Source organism: Labeo rohita, chromosome 19, assembly GCF_022985175.1.
Source record: "Labeo rohita strain BAU-BD-2019 chromosome 19, IGBB_LRoh.1.0, whole genome shotgun sequence".
Lineage (NCBI taxonomy): Eukaryota > Metazoa > Chordata > Actinopteri > Cypriniformes > Cyprinidae > Labeo > Labeo rohita.
The window spans coordinates 8915196-8929554 of record NC_066887.1 but is presented as its reverse complement, the minus strand read 5'-3'; the positions used below and the strand labels follow the sequence as shown (position 1 = coordinate 8929554).

The following is a 14359-nucleotide window of genomic DNA, read 5'->3' as shown; positions in this document are numbered from 1 at the left end:
TCAAATAGAAAACAGTTACATTAAATAGTAAAAATATTTAAAAGTTTTTGCTGTACTTTGGATCAAATAAATGCAGGCTCGGAGAGACTTCTTTAAAAACATTATAAATCTTACTGTTCAAAAACTTTTGACTGGTAGTGTATACTGAATTATACTGACAACACTAGTAATTTTTAAAAGGACATGCTACCAGTATTATGAAGTTCTTAAACACAAACCCATCTCAAATAAATAGTGTGAATTTGTTTGTCAGATATCTTTGTTAATTATCTAACACAACATAGGATTTACTGATAAAAGAATTCCTTGTATGTAAAACCCAATCAGAGACTTTTACAGGTTTAATCAAATTTTCTTTATACTAATATTTTTGTGAAGGATGTGGTAGTACAAGTCAAAATATCAACTTACAATTGCACCCTGAAGAACATCAGCAAAGGCTTTTGTTGTTTTGCGTATATTAAAACCACACTCTTGTGTTATAAAGCAAAGAACACTTTATATAGAAAATCTAAAATCTAAAAAAAAAAAAATAAAAAAAAAATAACATACATATTTAGTTCCCATTCGTAAGATATGTCAGAAAACGCCTGGAAGACAGGTTCTTCGAGGGTATAAAAAAATAAATAACTAAAGGATTTTGAACAGAACTCTAGAAGAGTCCCTGGGGTAATGTACCCAGATGTAAATCCCAATTCAACTTCAAGATATGGTCTGTCATCACCTCTCCTGCACACAGAAGTACACACATGCACACACAAACACCCTCACACACTGAGGGTGACAGGCTGTGATAGTAAAAGCTGCTTTTAGTCCTGTTTCTTGCTGTGTGCAGCGTCGTGAGTGTTGGGATCTCGAGGGCTGAAGTCAGCACAGAAGCCGTTAGTTGAAGGCTGAGACTCTGAGGGTGATGTGGCTTCTCTGGAGGATTGAGGGATCGGCTCACTGAGACAGTGGTACTGCTCCGCAAAATCAGGACAATTCTCCAGAAACTGGCAAAAATCATCTGCCATAAACACAAAGCACATTTACAAAGTAACAAATATGCAAGATATAATTTCCTAATTGATATTTTGAGTTTACAATTCCAGCAAACAGCTAAATTATAATTAACATGTAAATCAACGTAAATGGACCTACCAAATGTGAGCTTTCCTTTGTCTTGACAATCTATGGCCCTGAAGAGATCGCTAACAGCAAAATCTCCAATTCCCAGAGCGGTTTTCAGAATGACGGCCAACTCTTCTTCTACAACTGCTCCATCCTCCTGTGCTTCAAACATCTGGACAGAAGACAATATTTCAACGTTTAAAACGAAAGAACATCCATCTTTCCTTATCATACTGACCTAAAAAGTCCAAACAAGCATTAAGAACTATAACCTATTAAACAGGATATAGCATGCATTGCACAAAAGCAGGACTGGGCAATTTGGCCAAAAAATTCTTACAATAACATTTTTCATATCAGTCGATTTCGATAAGTATCACATTACATTTCAAATCTTTATTTCTTTCAAGTTTAAAAGCAGATTTTTGCTCCTAAGTGAATGTTGTAGAAACCAGATTGTTATTTGTGGGTTTTACCCACAATTACTTTTCCTTAACAAAATATCTTAATCTTAAAGGGGTCATCGGATGCAAAGTTCACTTTTACATGTTGTTTGAACATTAATGTGTGTTGACAGTGTATGTACAAATCTACCCTATAATGATACAAATCCATGCAGTGGTTTTGAAATAATCTGTAAAAATAATATTTCCTTTTTCAAATCGAGCCATTTTCAGATGCCTGTAGGTGTGGCGTCACACGATAGTTGATTGACATGAGCTTCTTACTTCAGACCCGCCTTAAATCAGCTGTAACAGTCAGACCTCTATCGGTTCGATGCCGGAGCAGGGATGTAAGTTAGACAAGAATATCTCCAATTGAGTGATTGCGGTGTTGTGTTGCTGGATGTAATAATGAACGTAGTGGTCATCATTTACTCCCGACATCTGAGCCGCTGAAGATGTAGTGGATTACGTTTGTTTGTGAATGGAATGCACCTCCTGATCTACATATATTTGTCTCTATGTTTGCGCAAATACTTTGTGATCCAGCTTCACTTACAGCAGAAGTGAGTGCAAGGTTTTTTTTTTTTTTTACGAATCTTTGTGATCACCTTTCCTAATAACGCGCTAGTTTGCAAGTTTAGAGGCTAAATGCGGCTAAAGTAAACAGACTCGTCTCTCCACAGAGAGAAGAGAGGGGCGGGGCGAGCAGAGCTCATTAACATTTAAAGCAGCCTCGACCAGAACAGGATGATTTTTGCAGAGCTGATTTTGGCAAAGTAAAAAGGGTGTTGTTTTACACAACCATTGAGAATTTTTAACCAAAGTATATCATAGACTTTTCATTAAGACCCTAAAGAATCATATCAACTTGGCGTCCGATCAACTGGGCATCCGATGACCCCTTTATTTTTTCATGTTCTAATGAGTGATGTTTCTAATCAAGAAACAGGTTTGTGTTTCCTGACTTTGATGACACGTATATTCAGCGCAGTTTTGAGTGCAGGTTGCAATATTAATATTATATATATATATATATATATATATATATATATATATATATGCACATTTGACAGTAGCTTAAAGGGGTTGTGACATGAGAAATCAAATTTGTGATCCTGGACCACAAAACCACTCATACGGGTCAATTTAACTCACAAACATCAGTATGTAGGCTAAAAGCACCGAGCACATCTATCTGGCTCAGCGCCAGACAAGGCGCAAAAGCACGTTTGAATTTAGCAGTGAAAGTTTAAACACACCTGTGATCGTGCGCACCTAATATTTAAAACCGACGAGTTTTGGGGGGGTTAGAGTGGGTCAAATTGAATCTGAGGTGGCACAAATCAGATCAGAGTGGTACCCCACGGCTGCAATCTCATTCAATTTACTAGAAACATTTGTTGAAAGATGAAGCGGTACTAGATCTGACTGCAGCTGCATCACAAACAGTAAGTAAATGATTTCATAATGCTTTGTATGGAAATTACAGTTTTATTTTATTATGCAATGACGTTGACCAATCATAACAGTGGCTGATTACTGACAAGCCTTAAAGGACAGCCTTAAAACGGGTTGTCAGGAGGTCAGAATGAGGGCTGAAAATAATTTTTCCACTTCTTGTTTTTTTTTTTTTTTTTTTGCAAATACCTTTATTAATCTTTAGTGCTGCCAAATGATTAATTGCGATTAATCACATCCAAAATAAGTTTTTATTTACATTATATATGTGTGTATACTGTGTATATTTATGATGTATATATAAATACACACACATGCATGTATATGTTTAAGAAAAATATGTTATCTTAATTATATTAATAATATAATTAATAATATTAATTATATGAATATAAATATATACATGGAAATATTTCTTAAATATATACTGTATGTTTGTGTATTCCTATATACATAATATACGCAGTACACACATATAAACAAAACAAAAACTTTGATTTTGGATGTGATTAATCACGATTAATCATTTGACAGCATTATTAACATAAGTAAACCTCAAGGAACATATTAAAATAATAAATAAAACCCATGTCATGACTCCAACAAGTTAGGATGCAGATATAAATTTATATGAATTAAAAAAAAAAAAAAAGTAATATCTGTAAAAATTGCACCAAACTTATTTTTATATGGTGAAAATGAATTATTCTGACAGTTTCAGCTTTATTCAAATTAACCCTTAGTCTTCCATAATAGCACACATTTAACCACAGTTAAAACCACACATACAGCACCTCAATACCATGGTAAAAATATATTTATATGGTTTTTAGATATCTGTGTAAAAGAAGACTAAATACATTTAGAATAAATGCACAAAGCTTAAATCACAAAAATACTGTAATTGTTTTCTTTACTCCTTTAAAGGGGTCATCGGATGCCCATTTTCCACAAGTTGATATGATTCTTTAGGGTCTTAATGAAAAGTCTATAATACACTTTGGTTAAAACTTCTCAATGGTTTTGTAAAACAACACCCTTTTTACCTTGTCAAAATCAGCTCTGCAAAAATCATCCCATTCTGATGGATTGTTTCTTTAAATGTTAATGAGCTCTGCTCGCCCCGCTCTCTTCTCTCTGTGGAGTGACGAGCCTGTTTACTTTAGCCGCATTTAGCACGTTTAGCCGCGAAACTTGCTAACTAGCACATTATTAGAAAAGGTGATTGCAGAGATTCATAAAAAAAAACCCTTATACTCACTTCTGCTGTAGGTGAAGCTGGATCACGAATGATTTGCGCGAACATAGATGCATTTATGTAGTCACGGAGGTGCAGTCCCTTTACAAACAAACATAATCCACTGCATCTTCAGCGGCTCAGATGTCGGGAGTAAATGATAACCAGTTTGTTCATTATTACATCTAGCAACACAACACCTCAATCGCTCAATCGGAGATATTCTTGTCTAACTTACATCTCTGCTCCAGCATCGAAACAATGGAGGTCGGACTGTTACAGCTGATTTAAAGCAGGTCTGAGGTAAACACTCATGTTAATCAACTATCGTGTGACGCCACACCACAGGCATCTGAAAATGGCGCAATTTGAATAAGCGGATATTATTTTTACAGATTAATTAAAAACCACTGCATGGATTTTTATCATTATAGAATAGATGTGAATATACACTGCCAACACACATTAATGTTCAAACAACATGTAAAAATGAACTTTGCATCCGATGACCCCTTTAAAACATTCAATAGAAGTATGCATAATATAACGTAATAATATAATAAAATTCAATATGAATATCCACCCTTTCTGGCACAATACCATGGAACAGTTGGTGTTACTACAGTAAATCCATAGTAAACGATGGTGATTTGTAGATCGAAAAGCATTCTGAATGAATTGTTGCACACAGTGTTTCTCCTGTTTGTCAGCGCTGTTTCATCTGGCTCTGAACTAGTTTAAATCACTGACTCATTTGTGTTCTTTGCTGAACACTGTTTAGTGGTCACATGACTGAGACTCATCAGCGAGTGAACGCATCTGCTCTAGTAAGCTCACGCCGTGTGGTGCGGTTCAAGTGAGTAGCGCCGTTTCGTTCTGCTTTGGTGCATAAACAATATATCGAACATTTATCCAACTCTTGTTATCGTTTTATGGAGGAAATATCTCAGTATTTATTGTTATCCTTTTATTGCCCAACCCTGACTCATACAAACTCAAGCTTGTTTTAAAAAAAGCCATTGAAACAATGAGAGCTTGTAGAAACCCAACTCACCCTGAATGCCAGTTTAATGGTCTCCAGATACCTGAAAGGTCTACAAACCACAGACAGGGCGATGACATATTCTCTCACATCCATCTTCCCGTGCTGGAAACAATTCATTCAAATGTCATCACAATCAGACATCATGTCAACAGACAAGTGATTACAACTGATGTGTCTGAAAGGCAGAGTTAATTTGTTTTCTCTTTGGTAATGTAATAAAGATGTTTTGATAAATGCTTAACCTCCTCAAAAAGTGAGAAAATGTCCTGGACTGCTTCTGTCATGGGCTGGTTGAGGTACTGAGAAAATCCCTTCACATCCAGTCTGCTTCCACACAGCTTACGGGCCCTGAAACCTTCCTCATGCAGGACTTCATCAGTGACTCCCGTCTTTAGGCTGAAAGACAAGACAAAATAAAATCCACCATTATTTTAATATATTTTTTTTTTTTTACAAATGTGCAACTGGATGGTGAATAGAGAAAACATATGAAAATATGCTTAGCACTCAAGACTACTTTGAAAGTCCTTGATGAACTGTAACAATACAATATCTTTGAAACTATTGAGTACACTTGCATTTCTTGCAAGTGGTTTAAAAAAAAAAAGTCAAGTTATTCAGTGAGTTGTTATTTTGAGAGATGAAGGTTGTTTTATGAACTACTGTCTTGAAAGGAGAAAGCAGACTGGATTTAACCAGCACAGGAGAGAAGTGGACGACTCAGAATAACAAGAGGACGAGAACATCAGGGTCTCTAGTTTGAGAAACAGACCCCTGACTGGAGCTCAGCTGGCAGCTGCATTGAACAGTACACACTAAACAGCAGTTTCATCACCAACAGCGCAGAGACGACTCTGAGATGCTGGGCTTTTAAGAGTTGCAAAGAAAAAGTCACATCTGACATTGGCAAAAAAAAAAAAAAAATGGGCGAAAAGAACAAAGACTGGATGGTACAAGACTACAAAAAGAGCATTATAGATGGATGAATCCAAGTTTGAGATGTTGAGCTGCTGTGTGAACAGTTTGAAGAAATATCCTACAGACCAATAACAGGAGAAACACTGCAGAAGGCATGATAAAACTTAACAAACAGACTGCATAAGAATGCATATGGCATTGCTACATGTGAAGGATTTGTCTTAGTTTAAAGAAAATCATATTTGGGAATAGAAATAGAAACAGTATTTTTTTTTTTTTTAATTTATATACACTACTAATTAAATGTTTGTGGTCTATAAGATTTTTTTTTTTTTTAATTGATTAATTTTATTTAGCAATAATGTACTAAATTGATCAAAAGAGACAGTAAATATATAATCTTACGAAAGATTTCTATTTCAAATAGCTACTGTTTTTTTTTCTTCCTATGCAAAGAAACATTAAAAATGTATCAGTTTCCACCAAAACATTAATTAGTTTTCAACACTGATAATAAGAAGAAATGGTAGCACTTTACAATAAGGTTCATTAGTTAACATTAGTTAACAAACTACGAATGAACGATACTTCTATAGCATTTATTAATCCTAGTTAATGTTAATTTCAGCATTTACCAATGCATTATTAAAATCACAAGTTGTGTTTGTTAACATAAGCTAATGCACTGTGAACTAACATGAACACAGGTGTTAAAGAAAAAAAATTAAAAACTTAAATTAATATATAAATAAATAAATAATATATTATTTTTTTTCCACAGCCATACCCATCACACACCCAGTTTAAGAACACTTTCTTTCCTTCTTGTAATTAGGATCACATGTACTGCTAATATAAAAAAAAAAAAAAAGGAGCACATTCTGATCAATTATCAAAAAAAAAAAAAAAAAAAAAAAAAAAAAAAAAATTGACTGAAAATTAGCCTTCCTAATACAAGAAGATATTTGACTCCTTAAAGTGATTTACCTGGGCATTTTCTTTTTACCTTTATAATGGCATTTTTCAAATTTTATTAAAATCTGTCATTATCTATGTCACATTCATTTAACTAATGTTAACAAATGACACCTTATTGTAAAGTGTTACCAAAGAAATGTTTCTGGAGCAGCAAATCATTAGTATTAGAATAATATTATTAAAATATTAGAATGATTTTTTGAAGGATAATGTAACACTGAAGACTGAAGTAATGATACTGAAAATTCAGCTTTGATCACAGGAATAAATTACATTTTATATATATATATATATATATATATATATATTAATCACAGTTAATTGATCAAAGCATAGGAGACTTCTTTCAAAAACATTTTTTTAAAAATCCTAGAGGCGACTGCTTTCGAGAGCGAAAACTTTCATACTTGTTCTGCTGGATCTGTCTGCTGCTTTTGACACGGTTAACCACCAGATCCTCCTGTCAACCCTACTGGCAAAGGGCCGCCAGTGGTTTGCGTCTTACTCCTCTGTCTTTCAAGGTATCTTGGAGAGGTCTAACTACTCTAGATCTAACTAGTGGGGTGCATCAGGGCTCAGTTCTTGGACCACTTCTCTTCTCTGTCTACATGGCATCACTAGGTTCTGTCATTCAGAAACATGGCTTTTAATATCACTGCTATGCTGATGACACTCAACTCTACCTTTCATTTCGTCTTGATGATCTGACAATAGCTGCTTGGATCTCAGCTTGTCTAACACACATTTCTGGCTGGATGAAAGACCATCACCTTGAGCTCAACCTTGCCATCCAGTAAGGCACATCAACCATAACTCCTTCAAAAACATCCAAACCTTGGAGTTGTGATTGATGATCAGCTGACTTTCTCAGACCACATTGCTAAAACTGAAAATGACTAGATAACGACAGATCGTTTCACTAGATAAGACCCTTATTCCTCAGCTGGGATTGCGAAGAGCCCTTTGAAACTGCACTGAAACTGCAATTTAGACCTTCAACCCTATGGACTTCTGAATTTTTTTTTCTCAAAAACATTAATTTCTTTGTGACTGAAGAAAGAAAGACATGAACACCTTGAACATAAATTCTAAGTACATTTTTATTCTGGAAGTGAACTTCTCTTTTAAATACTGTACCCCATTATTCAAAGCTTTGTTGATTGTATTTCTTCATCATATTCACTAGAGGGCAGCATATTCACTACCAGATGAACAGCATCAGTACAACCCAGCTCAATGCAGTTGCACCAGTATAAAATCAATCCTCAGCTTCTAATCCAAAGCAAACAAAGCCCATGTTTAACTTCCTCTCATTATGCTGGCAGGCAGAGGGCTGCGTTTGATTTTTCATCAGTCAGCACAGCGCTGCTCATATTACTGAACGTAATGATGCTTTATGGTGTGTCTGTACTGAAGTATCACAGATCAATACTATGATATGTAGAGTCGAGCGGTGGATGAACGTGCTGGCAGATTGATTGGCTGGATGACTGATTCACCCAATGACCAAACCAGCACCTTGTTTCCCTGAGACCTCCTAAACTGTCCTTCACTGTTACAACCTACTTAAAGGAGAAGTCCACTTCCAGAATAAAAATTTACAGATAACGTACTCACCCCTTGTCATCCAAGATGTTCATATCTTTCTTTCTTCAGTCGTAAAGAAATTATGTTTTTTGAGGAAATCATTTCAGTATTTTTCTCCATATAATGGACTTCTATGGTGCCCTGAGTTTGAACTTCCAAAATGCAGTTTAAATGCAGCTTCAAACAATCCCAGATGTGGTTGTAAGGGTCTTATCTAGCAAAACAATTGGTTATTTTCATAAAAATAATACAATTTATATACTTTTTAATGTTAAATGCTTGTCTTGTCTTACTTTGCCTGAACTCAGTTTTTTCCGGTTCATGACAGTTAGGGTATGTCAAAAAATTCCCATCTCATGTTCTCCCTCAACTTCAAAATCATCCTATATCGCTGTTGTACCTTTTTTAATAAAAAAGGTGTCTGATCTTCTTTGCATGTTCACATTGCAAAGACTGGGTTGGTTCTTCTGCAGCAATGAAGGATGATTATGAAATGATTTTTGAAGTTGAGGGAGAAAATACGATTGGAGTTTTTCAACATACCCTAACTGTCTTGAGCCAGAATACACAGAGTTCAGGGAGAGCAAGACAAGACGATTGAGATTAAAAAGTATTTAAATTGTATTTTTTTAAATGAAATTAACCAATCATTTCACTAGACAAGACCCCTCTTTCTCGACTGGGATCATTTACAACCGCATCTGAGATCATTTGAAGCCGCATTTAAACTGCATTTTGGAAGTTCAAAATCGGGGCACCATATCAGTCCATTATATGGAGAAAAATGCAGAAATGTTTTCCTTAAAAAAACAACTTCTTTGCGACTGAAGAAAGACATGAACATGATCTTGGATGACGAGGGGGTGAGTACATCATCTGCAATTTTTTGTTCTGAAAGTGGACTTCTCCTTTAACTCAGCTGCCCAATAAAAACCTGAGAAATGATTCATTCATCTTAGAAAATGAGGGATCAAGTCTGGTATTTAAACAGGCCATCCCAGCCTGCAGGTCTGCAAGACTCAGATATCCCAAATTTTGAGCTACAGAGACCATCTGAAGCACACCGCACAGACAAACAGCAAGTCTAACAAGCTGTAATCTGACAAACCGACTTCCAGAAACCGCAGGAAAACTTTCCACTTACTGTTCCAACTTCCTGTTGTTCTCTTAATGAAGCCTAGTCTGATCAATGGTCATTCCTGTGTCACCCACCAACTCAGGACATCCTTATGATAACAGATGCGAAGTATGTTCTCAAAGTTGTGTTTACAAGGTACTAGGTTGTTTGTATTGCATTTTCTGCTTTGCCTTTATATTTCATTTTGCTTTCTATTTTTAAGGACTAAAACTCTGATTCACACTGAGCTCTGATCATTATTTTTGTTATCGTAGGCAGCATGCATCGGCGACATGCTTCTGCTCTACTCACCCCAAACGTCGTACCAGTCTTGCAAACTCCAGCAAACAGGTGTGTCTGGGCAAACGTAGAGGCCCTTTGGCCATAGCAAGCTGGCAGTCCTCAAAGGAGTAATCGATAATGGGCAACCCAAGCGCCCTATGGAGAAAAGTAAACACCCAATATGAAAACATGATATTACTGATTACAGGACACTTGGGCCTTTTGTGAGAAAGAAATGTAAAGACAAACAAACAGACCTCTAATTTCTTGTGTTCTTTGTGTTAATAAAGTCTGTCACAACAAAAACACTTTGTCAAGTGTTTAAAATCCACTCACTTGGCCATGATACGTCTCACGTTGCTGGCGAACAGGGCTGGATCCTTCTTCTCCTCCTCTGATGGGGTGTACGTAGGAAGATACTGGACAGGCAAAACATTTTTATCATCCTCAAATCTGACTTGTCATTATTCAAATTAAATTAAATTAAATTAAATTAAATTAAAAAAATAAAATTAAAATATTAGATGATGTAAATCAGGTGAAAATTTATGAAAATTAATGCCTTGGCAAATTGCTTGAATTACTCAATTTATGACTCAAAATAAAAGAAAACCTAAATAAATAAATATTATCACTAGAATTACTTAAAGGAAATTCAATTTGGAAAATTTGAAATGTTGTCTTGGCAATTATTTTAAATTACTACATTTAAGACTAGACTAACTAAAAATAAAAAATAAAGTAAAACCAAAAACCGAAAAAAATAAAAAAATATATACATTAAAAAAATAATTAAATTAAATTAAATTAAATTAAATTAAATTAAATTAAATTAAATTAAATTAAATCAAATTAAATTAAAAATTATTAAATGATGAAAATTGGTGAAAATCAGAAATGTTTCTTGGCAAATTGCTTGAATTATTAAATTTAAGACTAAAACTAAAATAAACCCTAAAACTGTGATAAAATAAAACAAATAAAATAAAATAAAATAAAATAAACATTTCTATATCATCAAATCTGATTTGTGCATACTTTCCAGTTTTGTTAATATTAACTAAAACTAAAAATATTACAAATAATAAAAAAATAATAATTTAAGGTAACTTTAGGTAAAAAATTAAATTACATTTTAAACTAAATTAAATTTAACAACACAAAAAAATCAAAACAAATCAAAACTATCAGATGATGAAAATTAGATGAAAATGTATGAGAATTAGAAATGTTACCTAGGCAAATTGCTTGAATTACTAAATTTTAGATTAAAACTAAACTAAACTAAACTAAACTAAACTAAACATGTTAACTAAAACTAAAAATATTAAAAATAATTTAAGGTAATTTTAGGTAAAATTGTTCATTAAATTATTGTTTATGAAACTAAATTAGATGATGAAAATTAGATACAAATTGGTGAAAATTAGAAATGTTGCCTTAGAAAACTGCTTTAATTACTAGATTTAAGACAAAAACTAAAATAAAGCCTAAATTAACTAATTAACTAACTAAATAAATGTCAAAATGACAAAAACCTAAACTGAAAAATGAAAATATTAAAAACAAAAAGCTCTAAAATATTGTACAAGCATTATATATATATATATATATATATATATATATATTTTTTTTTTTTTTTTTTTTTTAATAATGGCATATAAATAATACTAAAATAACATGATATTCATACCAAAATGTGAGTCCTCACCTCTATTTCTACGGAGTTATGTAGCTGACATAATGTGAGCCACAGAATCTTAAATCTGAAAAAAGACAATGGGATGATTTTAAATATAACAAATATATACAAACACATAAACTTGACCATTAATCTACACCCAGTTCAATAAATAGACAAAAAATACAATTTAAGTAAATGAGAACTGAAGTTACAACATTCTTTAAAATATTGTTAAAAAAAAAATGCATACAGCTTTGGAATGTGACTAAACAGTGACTTTCTTTTTTTATTTATTATTTTAGGATGAACTATCCCTTTAAGGGAACTCAAGAGACTCACGCTCCAGGCCCTTGCCACGTCCATGAGATTGTATCCTGTCGAGGAAGCGAGAAGAGAAAGACGCCAATGAATAGGCTTGGCATCTCAAACAAAAACACGACTGTTATGCAGGCAGTATCCACCTAAACAACTAACTATCCCGCACACACACCTAACCTAACCACTTGAACTTGACCTCGCTCCTCTGACAACACAATCTTGGCTCTAAGCGCCCTAAGAGATTGCTGGGCTTGTATTATTCATGAGAGAAGAAAACAAAGACATGATAGACAGACAAGGTTTTGACAGTGGATAGAAAAGTATAACAGTTGATTGGACTGTGAAAGATAAATTCATAGTCTTCATGAATGGAGACACATAATGCACAGCTGCAGAATGTAAGTCACCAATGACACTCCCTGTTTGGGCGTATAGAGCGTATACTTACCATCTCATTAGGATACCGCAACACCACAGGCTGCACGGGAACTCCAGGGATGAATGCACCTGCAGGAAAGGAGGGACAAAAGGACGGTAAACGAGTGAGAATGAGAGAGAGGGCTTGTGCTTTGACCTCGTTCCACTCCGAGGGCAGGGTGTGGCATTAAAACTATAGCCTGGGCTGAAACATGAGCCTTCTGTTTGACTGTGGGTGTGAACTTAAGCATCCAGACCTACTGAACTCATCCAGCTTCATTGTTTTTAATATTCAGATGTGACTGCAAACCTATTACTTGCATAACACTCAAGCTTTATGAGATGCAGCACAATAAAATGGATAATAACACATAATTTATGGGATTAGAACATAGTTTCTATCAATACAAACTTCATGATGAGCTGAACATTTGTTTCAAGAACTTTTTACAATTGAAACTGTCTTTTGGTGAGGTGGATTGCTTATTTTGTAACTAATATATATATACATATACACACCACTTCTCAAAAAATGTACTGCACATGCAGTTCAAACTCTATATGCTTATTCAGAAAAGTCACATTAAATTGATCATGATTATAATGTTACAAAAGGTTTATTTTTCAAATAAATGCTGTTCTTTTGAACTTTCTATTCATTAAAAAAAGTCCTGAAAAAAATCCACAAAAATAAAATAAATGTTTTTAACATTGATAATAATAATAAATGTTTCACATCAGAATGAATTTTGAAGGATCATGTGACAATGAAGACTGGAGTAATGATGCTGAAAATGTAGCTTTACCATCAAAGCAATAAATTACATTTTAAAGTATATTCAAACAGAAAACATTATTATTGTATTATTTAAATAACTTGTTGTTGTTTAAAATTACTTTTTAACTGTATTTTTTGCAGTAAAAATAACTTTATATTTTATTTTATTTTATTATATATAATGTTATATTATATTATATTTTTATTTTATATTTTATTTTACATTTTATATTTTATTTTATTTTATTTATTTATTTATTTATTTTTTTTTTTTTTTTCAAGGGAACCCGGGTGTTAAGACTTGTATGGCTTAATATAATGTAAATTATGTCTCTTTCTGAAATATGTCATTGGAAACCCATGAAAGGTTGAAAGGTTATTTTAAAAATCCACATCATTTTATACATATTTTGGACTATGAGGGGCGCCATTATTTTGATGACATGAAATGCTTGCACTCTGTGAGCTACTGGCACTACCTGTTGCTATTTTTACTGCAACACAACTCTGAAAATACACGTTTTGGTTGAAACTTTCAATTGAAGGGCAATGAGAGAAGCAATGTAAGTCTCTACTGCTGAACTAGTGATAAGAAGAGGAGAAAAGAATGGGAAGATGCCTGTGGATGAATAAAACTTTGTAAAGACCAGCATCTTTGTTTTCTCCACTGTAGCCCTGATGCCTTTGAGGCTGTTAGTCGACCACAGCTACTGAAATAGCTTACAAATGGCAGAGGCAAGAAACGCTAGATGCCATCCTGGCAGGAGGTAAACATGGTACACATGCTGACACTTGTCATTACGTAAGTCTTTCATGGGTTTTCTACTATATATTTCAGTAAGAGACTTCAATTACATTATATTAAGCCATACAAATATTAATACCTGGTGTTCCTTTTAAGAAAACAATATCGGTCTCTTTTTCTCTCTATTCTGAGCCTCTGTTTCACTCTGTGCCAGTCAGATCTCATCACTTCTTGGAAGG

The 14359-nt window shown here is 33.9% G+C and overlaps 1 protein-coding gene across 1 annotated transcript in view; it reads right to left on the bottom strand.

Moving 5' to 3' along the window:
* Window positions 1-204: 204 nt before the first annotated feature.
* Window positions 205-14359, bottom strand: part of lpcat1 (lysophosphatidylcholine acyltransferase 1) — a 39863-nt gene continuing 25708 nt past the window's right edge. The window contains exons 6-14 of the mRNA XM_051137215.1: window positions 12629-12687; window positions 12202-12236; window positions 11890-11944; window positions 10515-10597; window positions 10209-10334; window positions 5539-5692; window positions 5306-5398; window positions 1141-1282; window positions 205-1006 (exon numbers count right to left, since the gene is read on the bottom strand). Of these exons, the coding sequence (XP_050993172.1) occupies window positions 810-1006; window positions 1141-1282; window positions 5306-5398; window positions 5539-5692; window positions 10209-10334; window positions 10515-10597; window positions 11890-11944; window positions 12202-12236; window positions 12629-12687 (944 nt within the window). The 3' untranslated portion in view covers window positions 205-809. The remainder of the gene's footprint in view (window positions 1007-1140; window positions 1283-5305; window positions 5399-5538; window positions 5693-10208; window positions 10335-10514; window positions 10598-11889; window positions 11945-12201; window positions 12237-12628; window positions 12688-14359) is intronic.